The sequence below is a fragment of the Brassica oleracea genome, chromosome C3 (genome assembly GCF_000695525.1).
Source record: "Brassica oleracea var. oleracea cultivar TO1000 chromosome C3, BOL, whole genome shotgun sequence".
NCBI lineage: Eukaryota > Viridiplantae > Streptophyta > Magnoliopsida > Brassicales > Brassicaceae > Brassica > Brassica oleracea.
Genome location: NC_027750.1, coordinates 37,936,056 through 37,962,769, shown reverse-complemented (window position 1 = coordinate 37,962,769; position 26,714 = coordinate 37,936,056). Strand labels below are relative to the sequence as shown.

The following is a 26,714-nucleotide window of genomic DNA, read 5'->3' as shown; positions in this document are numbered from 1 at the left end:
TTCTGAAGTTTATTTTGAAATTTTCTTTAGGCGGTTGCAGGCTGAGCTAGCTAGAGAAATGGCTTACACTGCTGCTAGGTTCGGGCATGTTATGTTCCCTGAGAATGTATATGAACCTGCCTTGAAATGTGCTGAGCTCTTGATAGATGGAGTGGGAAAAGGTTTCTTCTCTCACATTGTTTCTATTATTTTTTTTCAAGCATTGATGGGAGGGCTAATTAGTTTTATACATGCAGGCTGGGCTTCTCGAGTGTACTTCTCAGATAATGGATCCACAGCTATCGAAATTGCCCTGAAGATGGCGTTTCGTAAGTTTTGTGTTGATCATGAGACCCTATTGGAATTTTCTGAGGGTAGAGATGAGAAAAAACATATTGTGGTTAAGGTACAACCATTTTGCTAGTGCTCAATGATACTTAGACGCTTTAATGTTGTATCTGTTAGCGTACGTTAGACTTAAACAGTGTGTACTTACTGAGATGTGCGTTGTATTTTTAGGTCCTAGCTCTTAGGGGGTCTTACCATGGGGATACTTTAGGAGCAATGGAAGCACAAGCACCATCACCTTACACAGGCTTCCTCCAGCAGCCGTGGTATGGACGGAGTTTTTTTCTTTATCGCTTTTCATGATTCCGACTTGAAAATTCTCTATTGAATTTTATTGCTTAGATACATCACCTGTGAATATTCTCATTGTCTTGCTTCTCTTTGATTAGGTTTTCATCTATCTTTGTATTTGTAGATATACTGGAAAAGGTCTGTTTCTGAATCCTCCTACTGATATCCTCTTCAATGGAGCTTGGAATCTCTCTCTCCCTGAATTTTTTGCTGAAATAGCCCCAGAAGAATATGGAAGTAAATATCATAATTTCCTCTCCTCTCTCTGTTATCCTCCTTTACATATATTTTAGCTGTGTGATTTAGTACTCCCAAACTCTTACAGCCTTCAGCACTCGTGATGAGATTTTCGACAAGAGTAGAGACACATCAACTCTTGCAACAACCTATTTGGCCTATGTATCAAAACAGCTACAAGAGTATTCTGGAAATACACAATCCGCCCATGTTGGAGCACTGATAATAGAACCAGGTATGACTATGATAGTATATCCATAAGTATGACTTCAGATATTCAGTAAGGCTTAGCATCGTGCTATCTAAATTGCTAGATTCAAACTACTATTTTATTAAGGTGGCTGATTGTATCTGCAGTGATCCATGGTGCTGGGGGAATGCACATGGTTGATCCTCTCTTCCAACGAGTTCTGGTCAACGAGTGCAGGAACAGAAAAATTCCAGTAATTTTCGATGAAGTGTTCACAGGTTTCTGGCGTCTTGGAGTAGAGGTAGTATATATATGTTATGTCATCTTGTGTTATATATTTTCATTCTGCTAATAAAGTTACAATGATATTACCAAAGACTCCTGCCGAACTTCTCGGTTGCAAACCGGACATAGCTTGCTACGCCAAACTGATGACTGGTGGAATGATTCCTTTGGCTGTAACTCTTGCCACAGATGCTTTGTTTGATTCATTTTCTGGAGATCCAAAGGTAAGAAAAGTAGAAGAACCATCTTCATGCTTTTCTTTTCTTCCGCTTGAAGATATCTAATCCTCTTTATTGGTTGTAGCTTCAAGCACTGCTTCATGGTCACTCATACTCAGCTCATGCTATGGGATGCGCAACAGCCGCCAAAGCCATCGAATGGTTCAAAGATCCAGAGACTAACCATAACATCATCCCACAAGGAGGAATCTTAAGAGAGGTACTAAGACAAAATATAAACATCTTTGTGTCAGATGATCAGTAATCAAACATCTCTAAATGGGTTTCAACCGTACACATGTTTTTGTGCAGCTGTGGGATGAAGAACTGGTGCAGCAAATATCATGTCACAGTGCGGTTCAAAGGGTGGTTGTAATAGGAACCCTTTTCGCTCTAGAACTTAAAGTAGATGCTTCCAACTCCAGGTAAAGATCTACTGAATCTCTTTTAAAAAGCATTGTCTTGAAGAACCAGACTTTTGGTATCTCATATGGTTTGTGTTTTGCTCTGCATGTGTTTTAGGTATGCTTCGTTGTACGCAAAGTCTCTTTTACAGATGCTCAGGGAAGATGGAATCTTCATGCGGCCTCTAGGAAACGTCGTGTACCTCATGTGTGGCCCTTGCACGTCTCCTGAAATTTGCCGGGAATTGCTGTCTAAGCTCTACATAAGGTTTGGAGAATTTAATAGGGCATAGTACTCCACATTGTTTTTAATATTGTATTTAATTAGAAAACAGTTTATCCATAATTGTGTTCCAATATACAGGAGTCCAAAGCCACATAACACTTATTTACTATAATGTTATCAAAATTATATTAGAACAAATTTACAAAAACAACATATATACATTCTAAGAAGAGTTTTTTTTTTTTTTTACCTTAGAGGACGTGGGTTCACCAGCTAATTATCTGTCATATATATATATATATATGTTTTAGAAAAAGCAAAATCACAAAAATTTGCTAAGTTATATTATGTTTTTAAAACTAAAAGAAAAGTAAAAATAAATTAAAAAAATAGTAGAGTTTTTTAAAAACATTATTAACGCTGTCAGTAAAATTACACTAAGTCCTAAAGTCTAACCATTAAACCCTAAACCTTTGGGTAAATCTTAAACTCTAAATCGTAAAAACTAAACAATAAATCCTAAATACTAAATCATAAACGCCGTGAGCAAAACTCTAAATCTTAGCCCTAAACCCTAGGGTTTAGGATTTACCCTATAGTTTAGGGTTTACCAAAGAGTTTAGAGTTTACCCAATGGCTTAGGGTTTACCCAATGATTTAGGGTTTACCCAAGGGTTTACCCAAGGGTTTACCCAAGGGTTTACCCAAGGGTTTACCCAAGGGTTTACCCAAGGGTTTACCCAAGGGTTTACCCAAGGGTTTACCCAAGGGTTTACCCAAGGGTTTACCCAAGGGTTTACCCAAGGGTTTACCCAAGGGTTTACCCAAGGGTTTACCCAAGGGTTTACCCAAGGGTTTACCCAAGGGTTTACCCAAGGGTTTACCCAAGGGTTTACCCAAGGGTTTACCCAAGGGTTTACCCAAGGGTTTACCCAAGGGTTTACCCAAGGGTTTACCCAAGGGTTTACCCAAGGGTTTACCCAAGGGTTTACCCAAGGGTTTACCCAAGGGTTTACCCAAGGGTTTACCCAAGGGTTTACCCAAGGGTTTACCCAAGGGTTTACCCAAGGGTTTACCCAAGGGTTTACCCAAGGGTTTACCCAAGGGTTTACCCAAGGGTTTAGGATTTACCCAAAAATTTAAGGTTTAGTTTTTAGAGTTTAATGTTTAGGATTTAGGATTTATTGTTTTGTGTTATAAAAAATTTGTACTATTTTTTTTTTAACATAATATAATTTGACAATTTTTTATTATTTTGTTTCCTTTTTTTCAACTACTGAATATGAGCTCGCGGATTTTTATTGGTCGGTGAATAAATAATTTTTCTAAGAAATATCAAAGTACGGATCAATAATTTTTCTAGATTTAAATTATTGGTCACTAATAATAGTATTATTACGTCACTTCCAATCAATATTAATATTATTTTATAATTTAATATTTTTACTATTTAATAATGCATAGACAAATTTTAAACGGTTTCAGTTTTAAAACAATTATCAATCATCAATTTTATAAAATTTACGTAAAACAATAATAATAAATGCAGGTGCATTATTGAACAAATTTGTTTGTTCTGATGTGTTTACTTATATGAAATTTTAATCCCTAAAATGTTTCAAATCTTATACAAAAGTAAAGTTTGCCAAACATAATAAAAGAAAAGTAATTCAAACTATCTTCCTAATTTTATTGTGATAGTCAGGTTACTCTTTTTCATTTCATGTAATAGAAACTTATTTGAGATTAATATAAATAAAATTTTAAAACTAAATTTTCCCATTTATACAAAATATTTACAATGAAAGTAAAAATAGTAAGTTGCAATTGATTAAATAAACACAATTAATCTAAAATTAAGATGATAATTTACATGTGAAAAAAATATGAAATTTTTTTTTTTAAATATATTATCCGCGTGTAGCGCGGAAAAACGATCTAGTCAATACAGTAATAGCAAAAGGCTCTCTCCAGAGAATGACACATCAGACTTTTAGAAGCTACACTGTCATGTCAATAAATGAAAAAAAGTAGAAAACTAATCAAAACATTTCATTTTTACACATCATTTTTAGTAAACTACACATAAGCATACACATTTGTTTAATAAGCGACTTTGTTAATATCAAACCAATCTCGGGCATAACCCATAGCTCCATCGTAGCCAAATAGATTCTTCTTGCAATATTCTGGGTTTAGCCGTAGATCTCGATTTCTCATCAATGTCACACAGACCGGAAAGAAAAAAAATACATGAAATATATACACAATAAAAAGATAATTATATTTAGGGTTTATAACTATTACTTGCAGCACAAGTAATCGGATAAAGAGCACTTCACCTCACGGCAAGGCTCACGGTTGATGATGGTGGCTCCGTCGGAAAGGGTGTGGCTGATGACATGGCTGTGAGCTTCGGTTGTGCTTAACTCACGGTGGTGAAGAGCAATGACAGATCGCATCTCTTTGGACATCACCTTCCTCTTGGCACACGACTGAACAACACGATGACAAGAGTGGCGATAGAATCATGGACTCCGCACTGACAGAGCAACTTTCCGGTGGACTGTGATAACTCTGACGTCGAGCGATTGTAGTGAGAAGAGCGGTTGATGATTGAGACAAGAGATGGTGACGATCGCAACACTCCTCTCCATATCGGTACAATTACAACGTCAAATAAAAAGAAGAACATAAGTAAAATGAAGTAGAGAAGAGAAGGAATAAGAGAGATGTATACAATTGGAGAGATCGAAGAAGGAGAGAGGATGGGAAAGGCGGTGCATGTTTTAGAGAAAGAGGTACTTACGTCAATATAAATACCTACCCGGCTTGAGAAGGATTAAATAATTGGCTTGGATTCTAAAATTAATTAATTGAACCAAACAAACCGGATTTAGAAAGGAAACACCGGGTCAGGTCGTTACAATTTTGACTTGTCCCAATCAAAAGTTTGATCTCCAATATCCACATGAGACAGATTAAAGACTATCTAAAGATGTTAATAACTTTAAATTTAAACATGTTGGTACAAAAAAAATCTTCAAATGTTAATAACTTTAAATTTAAACAAATAACAATTATCAAATTGAAAATATTTTAATAAAAAATACGGAAACAATTCCCGCAGCGTAGCGCTAGTGTTTACCTAGTAAGGAATCAAAAACATAAACTTTATCTTCTTCCTTAAACTCTCTCTATCATAATCATCATTCAACATTTATCATCACCATCATCATACGAATCCAGCATCTTCGAGATGATCTCTCTTTCCTTTCAGATCGTCTTCTAGACCTGTGTTCACCAATCTTCGGATCCTCGGTGGGTTTCTAGATTGGATCTTTATCTACACTAGTTTTACTGTCTCATACTCACATCAATCCAGGTTTATAACTTACAGATTGCGTCTTCTGCATTGTGGGGTTTATGCATAACCTAACCAACATCTTAGTTTCTTTTGCTTTTCTACGGTCTCTGCTTTGTGACCCAAACCCTTAGTTCGCCAGCAAACTCCAAAGCTGCAAGGTTGTTCATTAAGAACAAGCAAGAATATAACAGGAGAGTAATGGAGATTGTAGAGCAGAGCTATGTATAATAATCATATGATTCAGTTTTATTGACTATTGAATTAAATGGGATTTATAAGTGTTTTAAAATGAGAAATATATTTGATAACTATGAATAGACAAACTTGAACAGAAAGACATCTCAAATGAAGAGAGACGGGTAGAAAAAACATAACACAATTACAAAACCAAGCAAATAAAATATTTGTTCTTTCAAACCGAACTTGCAAACGCGTTTCAAGTTTCAACTATGTACCTTGAACAAGCATTCAAACCAAAAGAAAAGAAAGAAAAAGAGTTGATTGAGAGATGTGAAGAAACGCTTCTTTGTTATTCAAACCTGGACTTCTTCTCCTGCACCAACAACAACCTGCAGTGAGCAAGCTCGTGTTAGTCTCTTTTAGATATACAAGTGATTGATTCTCTGAACTAAAGAAGATTTTACTTACAGAGTTTTCTTTGTTCTCCATTTGCTTCAGAGATTTAACTTCACCTATACGAAATAACATTTAGCACTATCAGTCAAATGAACCACACAAGCTTTAGAGATTTAACTTCACCTATACGAAATAACATTTACTACCTTCTTTAGCAACAGCTTTTTTGGTGGACTTCTTAGTGTCTTCTTGAACTTTCTTAGTCCTTGGCTTAGTGATCCTTTCAGGTTTCTTCTGAGACTTATTGTCCTTGTTTTCTGGAACTGCTCTTGGATTGACAGAGTTGGTCGCTACTGCTTTCTTTGTCTTCACGGGCAGGCTGTTCTTAGAAACAGTCTCCTTCTTATTTGCACGTTTCTTCTCAGAAGGGTGAACTACAGTCACCACTGGAACTCCATCTTCTGATCCTTGAACAACATCTGGAACATCCGCTTGGTTCACATTGATTACATCCAAAGACCTCCTAGTTCTTTCTTGTGGAATGTTTTCAGAGACCTCTTCATCCTTGGCTTCTTCTATGACAGCTGAATCTTGGGAAACATCCTCTTTCATGATCTCTGATGTGATGTTCGAAGCTACAGGAGTGGAGAGTGAACTCTGGACATCATCATCATTCTTCAAAGAAGCAGTTGTTTCTTCAGCCACGACAGAACTGGTCTCTGAGACCTTCTGCGTCTGCTTGGATTCTTCTGAGATACAGTACAGCTCAGATAGTTCCTTCATAGCATCAGCAAGCCCATCCATGTTGTTGCGAGCAGCATATGATTTCAACTCCTCTCTCATCTTGTCAAGTGGCTACATTCCAAACACACACACAAAAACACAGTTAGTTAATCAAAACAAAAACAATCAAACTTTCATAGAACCAACAATCTTTTTACCTCACACCCTGCATGAAGAGCAAGTTTAAAAAACCCTAGAGAGATCGAGTGTTTGGCCACTGATTCAGCAAGCTTGATATGAGTCAGCCAGTAAGCAGAGGAAGACAAATCCTCAACTTTTCTCCGAGCCGCTGTTCTCATCACACTAGAGACAGGCGTAACATTCAAGCTCCTGGTACTGCCCACTGGTCTCTTGGCCTTGGTCTCCGACAAAGAAGTGACGCTGCTGCTTACAGATCTAGCAGAAGAGTTGCTTGAGGCCTTGTTTGGAATCGACATTCTTCTTGGCGGCTTGGCTCGATCAACACTCTTCTTAGCAGAGAGATCAAGAACCGTAGTACTCTGACTAACAGCAGATGCAACTCGTCCCCTGAGATCCAAAACCACACACACAAATTCAATTCATAAGAAGATTTACATATATATATATATATATATAATCAAGTTATCATTGTATCCCAATATTCAAAGCCATGAGAAACGTTCAAAACAGTAACCTAGCGATGCATCATACAATCTTAAGCCTGATCAATGTATCATTGACACCAGATCTAGAATATCATCATTTCATCAGGAGGAATTCGAAAGGTGCAAAAACTATGATCAGTACCTTCTGGGTGCTGAAGAGCCTGAGAAATCAGGAACAGGAGGCTTCCCTTCCTTGGATCTGAGAGGATACCTCAGCTTCGAGTTGATTGAGTTTCCTTTTACGATCAGAATAGAGAAATCACGAATCAGAAACGGGAATCGACGATCTAAGAGAGAAGGAGTTTAAGATCAAATTACCAGAAGCAACAGAGCTCACGCTCTTCTCCGTCGATTTCTCCATGGATGCTCCTTTGCTTTGCTTTGTTTGTTTGTTCTGGAGTGGGAAGAAACTGAAGATTTCAATTTTTGAAATATGTGAGAGCGGAAAAAGCTGACTTATAATAGCAAAGCAATCTGATTTTTTTGTAAATAATAGACTCGCGTGTGCCCCCTGTACTATATGATACGTTCTCTTGCTACCCCACTAATATTTTTAATGCTAATTTTGTCCAATTTAATTAGCATTTGACCAATATTTAATGGAGAAAACGAAATTCGGAATTATGTATGTAACTATTCTTACATTTACAGCTTTTTAATCTTGAAAAAATGATTTTCAGGAATCGTGACTTTAGAATGAGGATTTGGTTCAATCAATAGTTTGGGGTTGAATAAGAAGATATCTGAAATACAAGGGTCTACTTTTGAATAGTTTACAGAATACACGCTTAACCTATCTTTGTTGCAGTTTGCCTTGAGAGCGGGAACTTTGTTGAAGTCTTCTGAGTAGAGTCAATACGAACGGTTCGATTCGGAATATTTGGAATCTGAGGGCCTACCATTTCCCAGACGCTCCGTTGTGCGGGGTCTCTGTGTAGTTATTCTCCAAAAATTCGAATTCAAATAACGCGCCGCTGAAATGATAAACCGTTGTTTTAAAGGTTGAGATTCAAGGGCCTTTTAAAAGTGCAGACCCATTAATGTTTATTGAGCTTATTTTGGGCTCCCTCCGATCTATTATTATAAAAGAGAGTTTCCTCTCACCTGGGCGCGCCACGTCATCTGCCAGGTCAGAAAGTCAAAAGCTCTGGGTGTTACACGTGTCCCGCTGTGCCAAAACGTATCGTATCATATTTTTTAAAAAAGCGGCTGGGCTTTTCTTCATAATTAGGGTGTGCTGTTTGCTTTAGCAAGCCCAGTCCCATAGATCTTATATGTTAAAACGCGTCATTTTTGATTATTTGGTTTCATCCCTCTCTCTTCTCTGCCGTAGCGATTCTAGGGTTGCGTTCGAGTTTCCATCTTCTTCCTACAGATCTAGAAATCGTCGGTTACCGATTCATTCCTATTAAATTCCTTCATAAATCCTTTGTACATGATCTCTCTTCAATGCCATATTTGCTCTTCGAAAGCGGTGGAGATTCGACTATAAAAAGGTTAGCATCTCTACACTCTTAATCATCCTATCAATCTATTGAACAAATCAATCTACTTATTTACTGAAAGATGTTTTTCTACAGTTGTGGTTAGTTCGTTGGGTTTCTGGGAGGTGAGGAATATTAGGCGCGGTGATGAACTCGTGTATGTCCATATGCTTTTGCTTGATTCAAATGTGAGTTCCGTTTTTGAAGCAAATGTGTCTAAGGCAAGGAGGATGAATTAGAGGGAGAAGAAACTGCGATAGAGTCGGATGGAATTAAGACCAAAGTTTTTTTTCGTTCTCAGAATTAGACAAAGTTGTTATTATTATGTTGTTGTATCTATCTTTGACGGTCTTTGTGGACTAAGTTAAGAATAAAGCTTCTGCTGGTGTGTCAATGGTGAATTAGACGATGGTGCCAGCTTTTCTCCAAGGTTTTGCTGTTTTATTTTTCGAGTTCACCTTTAAACCAACTCAAACGTCAAAAGAAGATCTATGTCGGGAAACAAAAAAGAAAAAAGATTTGAAGAGATTTGGAAAACAAATAATTTTTGCGAGACTTACGATGGTAAGTCGTAGAGACGCAAAGTATTGTCTTTGCAAGAGCACAACAAAACTGGCTTGGCTTATGCATCATGCACACCTCATAAAGCTAACACTCCCTGAATATTCAGATATTAACAGAAGTTGTTAGTTACATTACATATAAGATTAGGACCAAAAGTGAGAGGATAACACATTTAAAAAGAAACTGTACATGTTCTTCTTTGTGAGTGTATGTAACTTCCAAGTTACCAGCTTCAACGGCAGCCCATATCTAGAGCCGAGAAAGAAAGAAATAAAAGTTACACAAGGGAAAATAAAACTTTCGCAAGATGATCTGATAGATAGTAACCAATGACCAAACCTTCACCGTGTTGTCCAATAAGCAAGACAAGAGAAACTGATCCCAGCAAATAAGAGACATCAGAACTGATGTATGATCCGTGAGCGTTTCTTTGCACCGAAGATTATCCAGATAAAAGATGTTAAAAGGGACCGTAAAATATAGCGTACAAACTGACTGTAACTCAGTCAGCCAAACTGAGATATACATGCCGAAGAAGGATGGTTGAGCTTTGGTCGTGATCTAGGGATATCGACTAAAGTCCTTCAACTTGGACATATCAATGGACCTGCCACCTGATCACAAGCTTTTCACAGCCTTTGTGTGTGCCTGTTATTGCCTTATAAAAGGTTTTAATAGCGGATTCTCAAAAGGAACGCTTGATATGTTTTTAAAGTGAAAGCATTTGTCTGAATATATCATTCTTGAGTTTGAATATGACCATTCTTTGGAGGCCAGAGAGAGATCTACAATATAGTTGATGATTGTGTAGTACCAAATATTATACACAATTCCTTTAGAAACCAGAGAACGTGCGACCATACATGTATGCCATTTATCATTTCATTACTTTTTTTTAGTATATTAAAACAATATTTATTACCTTTTCATTGCTTTTTACATTATCTCATCTTTCATAACTATTATATCATTCAATATTTTTTATACCCTACAAATTTCAAATCTCATAAAATCTACACAGTAATGTTTTCTTTCAATATTTCACTTTCGGATCATTGTCTACACAAATACTGAGGATATTTAATGTAATATTTGAAGATCTGTAAACCACATTTAAATTTTAAATGTATAAGATAACAAAATATAACATAAAAATGAAAAATCCAAAAAAACTTATTTTAATGATAATACCAAGCATAAGAAGTATGTATTTGCTAAAAAATACAAAACTAGAGACGTAATACAAAACAACATAACATATAAACACAAATAAAACATATGCGCTAAAAAATAAAAGAGAACAATACCACCAAAATAAATAGAACATGGTTTCATTAAAGCAATCTCAACAGTTACGCTGAATTATGAAGTTTAGTTTATCGAGATTGAATTTGATTATCATTTTTAATCAAAATTATGGTCAAGAATATTGAATCACTTAGAATATAAAACCAAACTCTTTCGGATAAAATCTTAAGTTCAATAAAATACACAAATTTTATGCATGTAGCACAACTAATATTGAAAACCCTTTAAATTCTAAAAATATATTAGCCCAACACTTCTCCAGTTCAAACCATCTTTCCAAATCAAATTCACCAGTATTGTATACCATAAATCATCTCCAGAAGCATACAAAATAACTCATATCACAAAGTCAGCCATGTTTGGTTCGAATGTGAGATGTGGGAACGAAAGTGAAAACAATGAATAAAGTTTAACACGGTCTAGACTTATTTAAATAGCTTATTTTGGTTCTCTATATTGTTTTGTTCTAAGAGAAAAACCTCGGTTACATATTGTGATTAGTGCATAATCATTTGACATAACAACTACCATATAAATCCACAACACAAAATTTGTTATACTTTGGTGATAACTTTTTTAATCAACAACAAATTTTGAGATAAAATTATGATTATCATTGTTCAAAATTGATTATATATAATATTATATAAATAGTGCATTTACATCAAAACAGACTTTGGACGAAGTGGAACAAAAATTTGAAAAGGAAAATTTTCAAACACCTATGAAAGTAAGAAAAATAATATTTAGATAATGGGTCCGATTAGTTGGATTGTAAATGCAGAACTTTTATTGTAAAAACTTAGTATGTAATTTTTAGTGTCATAGTTGTAAGTTTTTTGATCTACAAAATACTACAATTTTTAAACAGCTTATTTAAGAAAAAAAAATCATAAAGATATATAGGGTGGTAAATTTAAGGGGGGGAGTTCATTAAATTACTCAGAGACTAATTGAAAACAAACGTAAAATAGTTTTAAATAAACTGAAACATATAAGTAATTCAATCAATTAAACACCATAATTAAAAACTAATTATTAAAAAAAAAAAGTTTGTTAATTTTTTTTCATTCTGCTCTTCACCTTATATATAATTTTTAATAACAAAAATGGATACAAAATTTTTTGAATCGCGTAAGACAAAAACTTGAATATTTTAAAATTATTTTATATTTATCTATAGCTACTTATATTCTTATAATCGATTATACAATTTATATATTAAAATAACCATACTAAATATATAATCAAAATTTAAAATTAAACAAAAAAACCCGGGCGTAACCCGGACCGACCCTAGTCTATATATATAAAAAGCATTGTTTGCCTCTCTCATGTGCCTCCACTTAGGATCCAGCCTGGAAAGTCGATCGTCTACAGCTTGACACGTCGGATCCGTTTTGTTACCGATTCAGCGAAGTGGGCTTTCGATTGTTCATATTTTGTATGGGCTTTCTGTTGCTGAGTATGTTCATTTTTTGGCCCAACAAACATAAACCGTCTCTGACCTAATGTTCTTCGGACAAGAGAACGAGAGAGGCGTCCCACATCCTTCGACGGCGAGATTCTGACGTTTCCGCTTTCCCTCGCCAAATGTAACGCTCTGAGTTAAGATTTCCTGATTAATCCACTCAAATTGCTCTCCCACGATGTGTATTCAAAGCAATCTTCAAGCTAAGAGGTGGTGTAATCTATGTATAAATAGGGGTGAGATTTCTCCCTTACAACACGTCTTCTCTTCAAATCTGTTTTATTCATCCTCATACATTTTGATATGGCTAACTCTAGGTTTTTTTTCTCTGATCTGAAGTCCGGCAAGTGTACCTCCGTCGTCGAGTCTAGGCTCCTGCGGTTCTGGGAGGCCAGGAACGTTAAACGCGGTGGAGAGCTCATGTGGGTCGATATGCTTCTGGTGGATGTTAACGTAAGTCTGTTCTTCCTAATTTTTTATTTTTTTTGTAATTCAACAATATTCCGACGAGTTTCTTCGAGCAGGCTATGTTATTGTTTCACTTGAGAGAAACTTATTTGTCTTTGGAGGGTTTAAGGATTCTCAGAATCTTTGCAATTTTAATTAGGGACGTTAACATGGGCTCAACCCTGCAAACCCATTTGTAACCCTAACCCTCATTTTTTAAACAGGGTTCAAATAGAGTTGGCCCTAATAGGACCAGGGTTTAAACGCTCTCTTCTGTGCCTCCACGTCGGATCCAGCCTGGAAAGTCGATTTGTTACCGATTCAGCGAAGTGGGCTTTCGATTGTTCATATTTTGTATGGGCTTTCTGTTGCTGAGTATGTTCATTTTTTGGCCCAACAAACATAAACCGTCTCTGACCTAATGTTCTTCGGACAAGAGAACGAGAGAGGCGTCCCACATCCTTCGACGGCGAGATTCTGACGTTTCCGCTTTCCCTCGCCAAATGTAACGCTCTGAGTTAAGATTTCGTGATTAATCCACTCAAATCGCTCCCCCACGATGTGTATTCAAAGCAATCTTCAAGCTCAGAGTCGGTGTGATCTATGTATAAATAGGGGTGAGATTTCTTCCTTACAACACGTCTTCTCTTCAAATCTGTTTTATTCATCCTCATACATGTTGATATGGCTAACTCTAGGTTTTTTTTCTCTGATCTGAAGTCCGGCAAGTGTACCTCCGTCGTCGAGGCTAGGCTCCTGCGGTTCTGGGAGGCCAGGAACGTTAAACGCAGTGGGGAGCTCATGTGGGTCGATATGCTTCTGGATCCGTTGACGTAAGTCTGTTCTTCCTAATTTTTTTTTTTTTGTAATTCAACAATATTCCGACGAGTTTCTTCGAGCAGGCTATGTTATTGTTTCACTTGAGAGAAACTTATTTGTCTTTGGAGAGTTTAAGGATTCTCAGAATCTTTGCAATTTTAATACAGTTTTTGATGATGATATGTAAAGCCATAACAGTGAAGACTTCAATTGCTCTATCTGTCTTCTGATTTCAAAATAAAATATTATTGTCGGTTTTTCATGATATAAATGGGTATATTTTCCGAAGGGTCATCAGCTACATTTTGTGATGCAGCAATTTGTTCACGTCCTTTCACTGCAGGTTCTTTTTTCTTTGTTATGGCTGCAATAAGAATCTTGAGCCGTTGAATGACATCTATACCTAAGCACATGTTTGTCTCGACCTTTCTGTTGGTTATAACACAATTTCTTTTGTGCAAGGTTGCTAATTGCCGTCCTAATATTCTTTGCTTATGGCCATCAAATCGTGGATATGATAAACGGTTTGGTCAAACTCCAGGGAGGTTGTCTGTAAAGAAACAAATGAAGCAAAATTGTTGAGAGCAGAAATTAGTTGTGGCTGGAACCAGCATTGATGAATGTGTGTTGTTAACTCTTACGATTGAAAACATGTAGCCCTTTTGTAAATAAGAATGGATGTGTATGGTTCTATTGCTGGAAAAGGGAATACACAAATATGTAAGCCAAATTTCAGTCATATGTCGTTCGTGGAGCAAGATTAAAATTGTTACATGATCACCAGTCAATAGAATTTCCAGCTTTATATATGTATCACGTGCTTTCCATGGCAATAGGGGAGGGCTCTCGCCAACGATGCAACGTACTGCCACAACATACTTACAAACATAAAGATATGAAAGGCCAAAAGTGAGAAATGAGCAGACTAAACCCAATTCAGAGGCAAGAACTTACAGTTGCTGCTCTACCTTTGCTGAAGTAATTGCATTTCAGAAGCTATTACTAAAGTTCACCTCTTGCTTCACGACCAAGCTCAAGCTCTTCTCCATCCGGGAACCATCTTTCCTAAGTGAGCATGTTTGCTTCTATCTAATGTTGTGATTAGCGTCTTTTAACTGCCAGTTTAAGAAACACTATTAGTCGCAGAAAAGTACAAGCTTGGTTACTGCTACCTTTCGTATTTCTAATATATGAAAAGAATCATTGTTTATTTTCTACAGAGTTTTTGCTTGCCTTTCAAACAAACAAACAATCAACATTATCATATAATAAAAAGACAATCTATAAAGCCTACACATGTCTCCGCTCAAGAATAAAAACTGATAAACGCGAATATCACGAGACCACATGATGCATTTCCCTAAGAAAAAATGACTCACTCAACTCACCTCATCAATGCACGAACCTGACATTCCTCCCAACTTCAAAACTGTTTTCTCTCAAGAAAAAACTTCAAAACTCTTTAACCAGCGCTGAAATCATGTACATTACCCAAGTATATCAAGTCAGAAAGTATAAAAAGAGAAAATAATTTCAAAGACCATTGTAATAATCTGATTGTTCTTAAAAACAAAGTTAATGATTGTAAACAAAAAATGGTGAATAAAAATATTTTCTTCAAATTCTAAAATTTAGAAGTATATAAATCATCCAATATTCATTACAGAAAATTTCTAAACATTTGTATGCAATTTTATTTAAAATAAAGACAAGTATTAAAAACATCCTCAAAAACTAGTTAGAAAAAAACACCTCTTAAAGTTTGGTCAACGCTGGATTCGATTTATTCATGTGAAGATATATTTTGTATAATTACAAATATATAACCTAATAAAAAATTAATTTGAAATTTAGTCTAAAATTTTATAACTTAAATTTGTTTATTTTTGTATTGTTACATGTATATGTCACTTGAATTTGTTACTCTGCAATTTTTCATAACTATACAATTTAATATTGGAAATTAAGGTTTTAAACCAAAAAATTAAATACTTGGTTTTATTTTACTTCACAATAGTATTTGCTACATATGATACTATTCCTAAAAAATATGGATACACTATATAAACATTGTAGATGTTTTAATAAAACTATGATAATCTAAACTAATAAAAAACAATTAGTACACATGTGTAAATAATATTCTAATTTAATTACTTAACATTGGAAATTTAAAAAAAGTGAAGATGATATGGATTGATTATAGTATTGTGTAGACGAATATTATTGAGAAGCAGCTACAGTTTTCTCAAACATATTCGCTACAAAAAAGTATGCACGCATATATTTTTTATAGGCACATACACACTCATACATCTCTATAACATGTTGAGTTTGTGCTCACATAAATATATGCCTATTTATTGTAAGTGGTATATATATTCATTACAATATTATATTGGTAGTCGGTCCATAAAGAGTAAATACATTATTCTATTTTCGTATATTGGCACCAGAGCCGATCTGATATTAAGGGGGTTTGAAACATTCTTTAAGAATTTGTATAAATATTTTTCTCACAATTTGAAAGTTTATGCCCATGTAAAAAATTTCTAAATATTTTTTGGGCTAATGCTAATGTTTAAACCAATTGTACCCATATTTGGTCCTAATTGACATGTAATTGAAACAAAATATTTTCTTTGTTGTTCATCGTTAAGTACATATGGTATGGTAACTTTTAATGTCGTTTTTTTAGATAATGTTTCATCAAATATCAACCCATTTGAAATATCTTCCACACTAACAAACATAATAGCTCAATGTCTCTAACTGCTCTATAAAAAATAGCTCACGTACGTTCGAACTTATATATCTAACGACGTGAATTCCACCATCTCTTTCAAATATCCCATAATGTAAAATAATCAATACAACATGAAACTAAACAATCCTTTTTTACAATTCTATTCATATGTTAACCTCATCCAACCACGCTACTGAGCAAACATTTCACGACTTATGTCTTTGCTATGTGCTTTTGTATAAAGGGGTGGTGATCGTTGGTGATTGCTCAATCATAAACTCATTCTATAAATATGGCTGTGGCCTTTTTATAAGACCACCAATATAGTAAAATAGAACATATATCTATACGATAAAATTTAGTAAACAAATTGCACTTGGTGAAATATTAATCAATAATAAAAATACACAATTTAATCTAAACTATATAATTTTTAAAAATAAAGATAGAAATTATCAAAAACAGAGGAAATCTCACTTACTATGTTGTTTAGTTTCAATTAAACTCAAGTCAACAAAAAGGAAATAGAGAGAATTTCACAGAAATGTTTTCTATATTTTATCACCACACTCAAATTTAGGTCAGGGCAAAAAGTACCAACACATTCAAAGACAAATATATAAGAATGAAAAATAATTCATAATTTATGTATTGAATTTAAACTGTAGTGTCAAATATTTTTATTTTACTTACTTTTATAATAATAATATAACAAACACTAAAAATGTAAATGAATTACATTATCGAGTCTTTTATTAATTTATCAAACCTTTGATTTCTAATAAGAACAACAGAAAAATAGTTAAAATTAAAATTATTTTTATTTTTGAGTAAACTGCATATTTTTACACATATATGAAAATACAATGTATCTTTTAATTAATCTTCACTGGTTTAACAAAGATTAATATTGACAAAGATAAGTTAATAACAACATCAATTACAATAACTGATGTTAAAACAATATTTTGTATCATTTATTAATAAGTGTTTCAAATTGATACCATTTGTTTTTCTGATACTATTTTTTTTTTATAACCATAGTGTGATCCCAAAGGCTTTCTAGGCCCAAAGACTAATCACTACGAGGTCCACGAAAATCTGTATTTTCTTGCCACTAAAGGCGTCCATGAGTTGCCAAGAGGAATCGAAGCCATGGCGGAAGCTCCAGCCGGATGACACGCACAAATCGACAAATGGTCCAAATTTTCACCATTTTATTTTAATTTTATGGAGCCATGTAGTGAGCACAAAGCAAGCTATTCTTTTGTCTTTTTGATACTATTTATGCGATGTAATGTGATCTTTTATTTAGTAATGTATCATATACATCTCTTGCAAATGCAAATCTAAAACACAAACCGCAAAATCATATAAAATAATAACTTAGATCACAAGTAAAATATATCCCGTCCGTAGGACGGACCGGCCCTAGTATAATGTGAAAACATCCATCTTCTTACAATCAAGGAACATGAGACGAAGACAATTTCTTGTCCAAATAGCTCAAACGAGTCATTAAGGTGATCTTTTATGGGAGCGGGAGAGAACACTATTGGAATGAGAGAAGACGTGTAGACTTTAACATAGGATCATCAGTTCTTTAACATCACCATCACGTGTAGTATACTATCTCCTCGGTTGAAGCATACATATATTATATACACATAAAGTTTCCTCTCCTAGCTTCTGTTCATTCCATCACTGCTATATAAAAACAGCTAAATTGAGGCTTTCTAAGCTATGCCACATAGGACAAATATTCTCATCCAACCAAACTGTCATGTCATTTTAAATTTTATAGATTTTTTGGCTTCTCCGAAAATACAAGCTACATACTAAATTAAAACTCATTTACAAATGCCCAATGAAAGCATTAAAAATCTCATCTACAAAAAAGTCCATGCCGACCCTTTATCTTTCTCCTCACCTTGGAAACCTATTTTAATCTGTAAGCAGAGACGACAGCTTCGGAGACGGAGCTACGGTTCTGTCTGATTGTGAATGTCGTGTTCGTTGCGTACTGATGAGGAGTTGTGGTGAGACAAAAAACAGTTCTTTCGAACGTAGACGTCGCCGGAGGTTATATCGGCGGTTATGTCAGAGGGTAATGCGTCGAACATGCTTGGGATTATGGGGAAGGTTCGGTTTGAAAGCGAGGAAGGAAGTGCAGAGACGGGAAGTGTCGGAGCAGTTCATCGGCTTCGAGGAGGAGAGGAGAGGTAAAATGAAGAAGGAAAGAACCCATAAAGTAGAAGTTGCGAGTGTCATCGAAAGGTTTGATTTTTCTTAGGGATTAAGAAGAAAGATTGTTGATTTTGTGAAATTGAAAGGTGAATCAAGATGGATTTTGATTGGTTTTGTTAATGGAGATGTGAGAAAGAAGTTGAAATCAGATGAAATCTCAGTCATGGGAGAAGAGTGAAGCTCACAGTCTCTGAAGGACCTTTTGATTAGATATTTAGTGTATTTAATCAGGTTCGGTGTTTGTTAGTTTTGTACCTAATACTTATGTTGGATTTATATTATTTTTGTCTGGACCTCAAGATGATTTAGCTACAATTTAATTTCAATTGTTAATATAATTTATAATTTATTTGTTTAGCAAAAAGCCACTCTCTATATTTATAAAGTAGTTTTCAAATTTGAACACATGTTTTAAAAATTAGAGTTGGCAATATCTGATATATTCTAATTTCTTATTGGTTTCTCTATTTTACCACATAATTAAAAGAGAAAATTGGCGCCTATATCACATTTACTTCCTGAAACTAAGCGCATACTATAGTTTACGAAAGCACAATTTTGATGACCATTTTGCCCCTACGCAGCTAACCAAAACAGTGCAACCCTAGCTGACACACTACTCCATTAAATTTTTACTTTTTCTTTTTGATTTTTTTTTTTAAAAAAAAAAAAACTAGACCAATCGCGGGCCGCCACGACACGTGGGGCCCGCGCTACAGTGATGACCCGAGTTCAGTGCAATGACTTCGCAGGAGACGAGTTCACTTCTTTCGTTTATTTTAATATATTTTTTTTTCGAAAACTGTGTTAACTCCCCATGGAGTTCACTGATGCTCTTACTCTAAGAGTCTTTTTGACAAAGAAAAATGTGTCTCAAGTGATAAGTGTTAGTGTAATTGAAATGTGAGAAAGTGTTTCTAGCAGTAAAAAGTTCAATAATAAATCAATAAGCTTTGTATCATTCTTGATGTCTTCGTTCTAATAACATCCATTTCCCCCACTCCACAACCATGATCATATAACACACATTTAAAGAAGAGGTAGAAGAAAGGGAAATGAACAAATTATAATTCAGAAAGCGGTTCTATTAACTTTTTTTTGTCAAGGGAATCTGAGGTATAGGGGATTGGGAGTGAAGCAGGAGCTGAGGAGGTGTTGAAGGAAGTGGAGGAGAGATAGGGAAGTAGGGAACAGATGGGTGAAGGAGAAGGTGGCGAAGATTCTGCAAGCGATGAGAGAAAGAGGCGGAGGAGATAGTGAGGTTGGAGAGAAATGTGGAGGCGCGTGACTGGAACCGTTTGCTGGAAGATATACTGGACTATGTCGGACACAGTTTTAGGGAGGGCAAAACGGGGTTCCGTTTGTTCCTCACATTTCTAACTTTTCTTTTAAATATTCCTTTTTTCTCTTTATGCTTGCTGGTAAAATGTTATTTTATTTTATTTTGTTTTGCTTTTCTGTTCGATATAAATGGGTGTAACTTATATTATTTTTCCTGAATTGTAATATGTGATTATTGTAAGAGATGTCTTCTGTTTTTGCATTGTTTTATTTTTTTACTCATCACCTCTCTGTTTATTTTTTTACCTTTTTGTTTAGGGAGAATTGGAAAAACAAGACATTTTCGAAGTTTGTTTGTCAAAATAAGATTTTGGTCGTTTTAGACTGGTTTTGCCCTTGTGTTGTGGAAAAAATAGTAAACTTAGGTAAAAAAATATAAAAAAATGTAGAATCATTAGAAACCAAAGTATATATACTTTTATGTTTAAATTTAATTTTTAAAAATTGTGGAACTATGTTTTATTCAATATCAAAGTTATAACAGAATACTTATTCTAGCCATCTACGTAGTCTACAAATCGAATATAAAGTATTGTACATAGGTTTACCTTGGATAGAAAATATAAACTACACTTTCTTCAATAGTTTACCTTAGCTAGATTTTTTGTCGTAATATTCTATCTTGATATCTTCAGTCTACCTACGGCTTTTTTACAAGTTCTATCCTAGAGTCAGTGAAATACCTTTTCTTTTTTACAAGTCATACCTTGTTCTGCCTTTTACTATATAATAGCCTAAGGCAGAATGTAGTTTCCATTCTCTCTACATATTTCTGCCTTACGTATGATGTATATTCTTGCCAAATAAAGTAAAAATGGAAACTTCCAAATTTGTGATCATATCTTTCCTAAATATATCCTAACTAAATATTTCCTAAATATCTTCCCCCCCCCCACGATTTTCTCCCTTTTCTCTTCACACGATCTCTATCTCCCTCGTTCCTTGTTCCTCTCTCTTCTTCATCGACAAAAATCTCTTCTATCAACCAACACAAGATGGTTCTAATCTACGTTAAATCTGGTGTATGGATGTCAAGTTTCAGTGACGAGTGGAGTTTCTTGGCAGACAAACAAAGGCGTGGTCGAATGGTGACATTAGAAACTACTACTTTACTGGAGGAACTCAAGATCATGGTGTGTGAAGATTATGGGGTCGACCCTAATTTGGTTAATGTCGAGTTCAGTTATGAGATGGTCAATCAAAGAGGAAATCCTCCCATTAGTATCAGTAATGATCGACAAGTGTGTAACTTTGTGGGCTACGCAAAGAAGGGTTCCTCTACAACCTTGTGTGTCACGTTCTCTGGTACTGGTACTGGTGTAAAGGAAAAGGAACGAGTCAATATCGATCTCAATAAGGAACCGTGTGATTCAAGTAATGTTGAGGAAGGTGAAGTTCCTGACATAAATCTGGGAGATTTTGCAGAACCATCAACAAAGTGTTGTGATAAAAGGAAGAATCATGTCGTTGAGGATGGTTCCGGTCATGCTGGTTCAAAGAGTGAAAAGTATGGCGATAGTGAAAAGGAAAGCCGAGCTGGGAACACAGATTTCATGAAGAAATATCAACTTTTCCGAAGTAAACATGTCCTAAAGGCAACAATGGAAATTTGGGCGATGAAGAATAATTACGATTTCCTTGTTACCAAATCAACGAAAAAGTGGTGGTCTATACGATGTAAGGATAATACGTGCAACTGAACTGTGCGTGCGGAATGTGTTGATGGGTCTACATATTTCATGATCAATAAGTGTGTGGGTATACACTCATGTGCTCCTTCAAAGAAAAGCAACTTCGGAAAAACGGCGTCGGCAAGAACTATTGGAAAGCTGATACAACATCGATTTGATGATGCCAATGATGGCCCCAAAGCAAACGACATCATTCAGTTTATGAGGCTAGAACATAGCTGCGAAATTACTTATTAGCACGCTTGGGAAGCTCGTGAGTATGCAATTGCAGCTGGTAGAGGTATACCAGACGAAAGTTATGCAAAGATACCAAAATATTTGCATATGATTGAAGACGCTAATCCTGGTTCACACACTCACTATGAAACTAAGAAGGATGGTAGATTCATGTATCTATTTATGCCGTTTGGGCAATCAGTTAGAGGATTTCACAGTCATATGCGTAGGGTGATTGTTGTTGATGGAACTTTTCTGAAAAATAAATATAAAGGAGTTCTACTTGTTGCTACAGCTGTAGATGGTAACTCCAACTTGTATCCAATTGCATTTGGAGTTGCTGATTCAGAGAATGAAGAATCATGGGAGTGGTTCTTCAGACAGTTGAGTGTGGTTATTCCTGATAGTAAAGACTTAGCTTTTGTGTCAGATAGACATGCGTCAATTTCTAAAGCAATCAAGGATGTCTACCCACGATCAAAGCACGGAATTTGTATACACCACTTGCTGACCAATGTTGTTAAATTCTTCAGGACAAAGGGGTTCACTGCCTTGGTCGAGAAGGCTTCAAAGGCATATAGGTATAGTAATTTCAGGAACGTTTCACAGAAATTATTGATATCAGTCCGGCACTTGGACGATATCTACAGGAGGCTGATGTGAGAAAATGGGCTCGTTCTCTCTTCCCTGGATCCAGGTATGACATCAGGACCAATAACCCAGCCGAGTCGATTAATTCAGCTCTGAGATCTCCTAGACAATTTCCAGTAATTCCTTTGCTAGATAGTATAAGAGAAATGATGACCTGATGGTTCTATGAGCGTCGCATGTTAAGCTCCAAACATATTGATCCTTTAACCGATAAGGTGGAGAAAAAGATTGATAGGAGAATCGTGAAGGCTCGAGGGTTTCAGGTTCAGAAGGTTGACAACTTCAGATCACTTGTTAAAGGAGACATATATGATTGTCATGTTGATCGGGAAACCAGAACATGCACATGTGGGAAATTTAATTTAGGAAAAATTCCATGCAGGCACGCCATTCCTGCAATTTATTCTCGAGGTATGGAAGTATATAAACATTATCTTGGTACCTATATATTCCAGCATTTTGCAGTGTTTAGACATTGGTCGGTCTTTTTTTTGACACAGGTATGGAAGTACACCGATTTACTGATGGCGTCTATAGCACTGCAACGTGGAGAGCTGCCTACGCGGAATCCATTAATCCCATACCAGTTCCAGAGGCTGAATGGAATGTCCCAGATGAGGTTAAACTTGCGAAGATCTTACCACCAGAGTCAAGAAAGAGTGCTGGTAGACCAGTAAAGAGAAGGTATGAAAGAGTAGAAGACAAGATTAGATCTTCTCAAGGATCAACTAAGAAGAAAAAGCACAAGTGCAGCCGGTGTGATATGGAGGGACACAAGAGAGGAACATGTGATAAACCTATCTAGATTGTTGTGTGTGTTCTCTGTTATTTGCTGTTTGCTTACAACATTGTTGAGACAAATCGAATCTTCCTATTGACAGTTTGATTTTTCCAATTTTTTTTGTTATATTCGATGCAAATCACCAAAAACATCAAAGAACATAGTCTTACATTTATTTAGAAAAAAACAGAACAAGAAATTGAACATCATGCATAGGTAAGGTACATGAAGACCATAGCAAAACAACACACAAACAAAGCTTTGATGATCCTTAACTCTCTAATGCATTCGATGGAATTTTCTTCACAACGAGCAATTGCATCTTCCATCTCTTCAAGTATACTCTTATGTCGTTTCAGCATTATCTCAGAAGCTCGTACTGATTTTTGAAACTCGGAATTGTCCACTAGCAGCACATCAAACAGATCCTGAAAGTCTTCAATTTCCTCAACAACTGACTTATCAGTCCATTTGAACAAGTGAGTTTTGTCCTTCATCATTAACATCAACAAACAGTTAGATTGGACTGTGCGTGAAGGTTATATGAATACAGACTAACCATCTCAGATCCCATCGGACAACAATGGAACAATCTTCCCGGATTTTTGACAGTTGTTGAAGTGAAAAGATGCACTTCCTTGCCGCAATTGCATCTTTTCGGAATTCCCCTTTGTTTGGTGTGCTGATATCTTGAATCGACAGAAGAACCGACCGAAGACATGATTGAGTTGATCTACCAAGTTCTCTCCCCTTGATTTCTCTTTGTCGTGAAAGAATGAGGAAGAAAAGGCATTAGGTCAAAATATGGTTCTTATGTATAGGGTTCATTTAGGCTTTAGGGTAAATATTGGGTTCGTTTGTGGTTTAGGGTAAAGATTGATAAGTTTAGTGGTTTAGTGTAATTGGATATTTTAGTTGTAAATATTTCATGCAAAATCAAACCACAAATAACTAGTAAACTAAAATAGTGTCATGTCACATAATTTCTAGAAAACTCTAAAATAGAGTATTGTCACAACATTCCTGGTAAAACCTAAACAAACACACATAATCAGTCTTCTTCAAGGTCATAAAAAGTAGAACTCTCAAAATCCGAAGGGATGTGTTGTGCCATAAGCTGGATTAAAATGGGATCATGGGCAGCCTCCCATATATCATAAGCAATTTTCTGTCGACAACCAGGCATTATTCCATCTTCCACTAAACTGAGGTCGAGACCAAGAAGGATGCACTCCAAGTGTTTGAGTGCGAATGCCCCGCAATCAGCACAAGACTTGTTCAATCTTGTCTGCATAGGCATATCTACAATCGAATAGGATGTAAGGAGTAATTTGCTCTTTGGTGGATCAACTGCCTTGACAATTCTAGGAATCATACAAGCAAACTTCTCTACGTATTGCCTATTCCTTCCCCGATTGCAATCATAGACTTCCACTTTCTTCTCAATCATGTTGACGCATACAGCAACCCAATGATTACCTGCAACGGACATCACTTATTTTGTTAAAAAAAATACTTGAATAACGGAGACGTGTAGAGGAAGCATGGATAATTACCATTGACAAACAGAAGAAAGTAGAGACGATCAACATCGACACCCCAAACTCTATTAGTTCGCCCATGAGATCGAAGCTCTCCTCTCCCATAAGCAAGAAGAAGATCGGGTACTACGTAGCCTCTTTTGTCGTCTTTACACTTCTCGTATTCTTTCTCGATCTGGAGGCAGAACATGGCGTTCATGAAAGCAACACGGTCTATATTCCAACGCCTCAAAGATGTCTTCTCTCGCCATATATACATCATCGCATCCATTTCCTGAATATTCACATGGACAATTACCCAATGCACAATCAAATATATGTTACAAATATATGTTAAGAAAATAATACCTCGTTTCCAAGCCATTTTCCAGCACAAACTATTCTCTGTGCAAAGGTCAAATTAAAGACAGAGGGACCAATCCTCAAAGCTGTTGGATTAGTAGACCATTTCGTAAATCTATCCCATGATTCTTCGGTGAAATAATACAGTGACGCCTGTGGAGAACCGTCATCTGCCATTGGTGAGTCACTAAGCTGAAGCTTCTTGCTTGGTCCTCCAGTCCATCTATCCCACTTTGCCGATGTTAGAGGTGCATTTGATTGCTTTGATCCACCTTTTCGTAGTTTCCGGACAGTAGTCATTGGAGTCCACCAATCACTTGCATCGTTGTCATTATTGGTCTGTGATGGATCAAAATCAGGTACGCACGAGGCTTGAGAAAGTCCTTCAAGGCTTTGCGTACCTATTGGTTCGTCCATATCATCCGCTTGACTGAAATTTACATCTTGTTTCAAAGTACACAAGCAATTCATAAAAAACCCTGATTCAAAACACACAAGCAATTCATACAAAAATCAGATTCAAAATACACAAGCAATTCATAAAAAACCAGTTATTAATTACACACAAGGAATTCATAAAAAACATGATTTTATAAACTAATAAAATTCATATAAATATCTTACACATAGTTCACATAACAAAACACACATCATAATGCAGATACATAATTAAGCCTGATTTTGAACAACAATTACAAACCAAACACACTTCCAAAACGAGACAATGCAAAACACATCACAAGACCGATAAACACATGAAACTAACACTAAAAGAAGTTAAGACACATTGCAGAGAGTTATGAAGACTAGTGGTTGTTTACCAAGCGTTTGGACCTCCTCGGAGATGGCTTGCTAGGCGATGGCTTCGTAGGAGATGGCTTCCTAGGCGATGGGTTGCTATGCGCTGGCTTGCTAGGCGCTAGCTTGCTAGGCGATGGGTGGCTAGGCGCTGTCTTGCTCGCAGATGGATCTCCATGCTCAGCTTGGACGGTTGAATCCCCACGGGAATTTTTAAGCTCAGACTGCACTCCCTCAAATTTTTCATCCATCTTTTTCTCTAGCCTCTCTTCCATCGCAGCAAAACCTTGCTGAAACAACTGCGTCACAAAAGTCTTCATATCTTCATCAAAGGGCGCCTGTTGTGGTCTAGTATGTAGGACCTTATGCTTCCTTTTTTCCATTCCACGATCAGGGAGCCTCTTCTTTCCCTTTGTATCTCTCGCCCTTATGGTTGCTGATCCTTTTGGAGTTTGAAACTCCTCATCGCTCCCACTTGCTTCATCGCTCCCACCTTCACCATCCTTGTCGTTAGGCTCTTCATCACTCCCACCTTCTCCCTCATGCGTAGCTACTTTCTCCTTCTCACCTTCTTTGTTATCAACCCCAAAAGAAAAGACCGGTGTCTCTTCGTACTCCCAATTATGACCACTGAAGTCAAACTGCTTCATTATCATCTGCATGAGAAGCTTGACTCTATCATCCTCCACCTCATCTCGTCTGCTAAATTGAAGACTTTCACACACTGTATAATTCCC

The 26,714-nt window shown here is 36.0% G+C and overlaps 6 protein-coding genes and 3 long non-coding RNA genes across 9 annotated transcripts in view; 6 read left to right on the top strand and 3 right to left on the bottom strand.

Annotated features, from left to right (window-relative positions):
* The first annotated feature begins 58 nt into the window (after positions 1-58).
* LOC106330551 (bifunctional dethiobiotin synthetase/7,8-diamino-pelargonic acid aminotransferase, mitochondrial-like) lies at positions 59-869 on the top strand. The gene is made up of 4 exons (XM_013769001.1): positions 59-161; positions 237-385; positions 499-593; positions 743-869. Coding segments are annotated over exons 1-4 (348 nt in total). The 3' UTR covers positions 744-869.
* A 538-nt stretch (positions 870-1,407) lies between these two features.
* Positions 1,408-2,245, top strand: LOC106330550 (bifunctional dethiobiotin synthetase/7,8-diamino-pelargonic acid aminotransferase, mitochondrial-like). Its single transcript, XM_013769000.1, has 4 exons — positions 1,408-1,554; positions 1,634-1,768; positions 1,861-1,973; positions 2,071-2,245. Exons 1-4 carry the CDS (start codon positions 1,408-1,410, stop codon positions 2,243-2,245), a joined length of 570 nt encoding a protein of 189 aa, XP_013624454.1.
* Positions 2,246-5,320: 3,075 nt separating this feature from the next.
* Positions 5,321-6,024, top strand: LOC106329039. Its single transcript, XR_001267716.1, has 2 exons — positions 5,321-5,499; positions 5,564-6,024. It is a non-coding gene; the product is annotated as an uncharacterized LOC106329039 (long non-coding RNA).
* LOC106329037 lies at positions 5,825-7,981 on the bottom strand. The gene is made up of 6 exons (XM_013767605.1): positions 7,849-7,981; positions 7,673-7,766; positions 7,063-7,432; positions 6,328-6,976; positions 6,194-6,237; positions 5,825-6,114 (listed from the first exon to the last, which is right to left on the bottom strand). Exons 1-6 carry the CDS (start codon positions 7,889-7,891, stop codon positions 6,079-6,081), a joined length of 1,236 nt encoding a protein of 411 aa, XP_013623059.1. The 5' UTR covers positions 7,892-7,981; the 3' UTR covers positions 5,825-6,078.
* An 834-nt stretch (positions 7,982-8,815) lies between these two features.
* Positions 8,816-9,415, top strand: LOC106332954. The gene is made up of 2 exons (XR_001268242.1): positions 8,816-9,026; positions 9,111-9,415. It is a non-coding gene; the product is annotated as an uncharacterized LOC106332954 (long non-coding RNA).
* A 3,765-nt stretch (positions 9,416-13,180) lies between these two features.
* On the top strand, positions 13,181-14,139 carry LOC106331959. The gene is made up of 2 exons (XR_001267981.1): positions 13,181-13,421; positions 13,525-14,139. It is a non-coding gene; the product is annotated as an uncharacterized LOC106331959 (long non-coding RNA).
* Positions 14,140-20,952: 6,813 nt separating this feature from the next.
* LOC106330549 lies at positions 20,953-23,320 on the top strand. Its single transcript, XM_013768999.1, has 5 exons — positions 20,953-21,597; positions 21,886-22,445; positions 22,562-22,631; positions 22,731-22,926; positions 23,016-23,320. The coding sequence occupies exons 1-5, from the start codon at positions 20,953-20,955 to the stop codon at positions 23,318-23,320; spliced, it is 1,776 nt and encodes a 591-aa protein (XP_013624453.1).
* A 1,027-nt stretch (positions 23,321-24,347) lies between these two features.
* Positions 24,348-25,617, bottom strand: LOC106330548. The gene is made up of 3 exons (XM_013768998.1): positions 25,186-25,617; positions 24,853-25,111; positions 24,348-24,775 (listed from the first exon to the last, which is right to left on the bottom strand). The coding sequence occupies exons 1-3, from the start codon at positions 25,594-25,596 to the stop codon at positions 24,348-24,350; spliced, it is 1,098 nt and encodes a 365-aa protein (XP_013624452.1). The 5' UTR covers positions 25,597-25,617.
* A 197-nt stretch (positions 25,618-25,814) lies between these two features.
* Positions 25,815-26,714, bottom strand: part of LOC106334427 — a 4,666-nt gene continuing 3,766 nt past the window's right edge. Inside the window, exon 5 of the mRNA XM_013772709.1 lies at positions 25,815-26,714. This exon is cut by the window's right edge and continues 1 nt beyond it. Within this exon, the coding sequence (XP_013628163.1) occupies positions 25,986-26,714 (729 nt within the window). The 3' untranslated portion in view covers positions 25,815-25,985.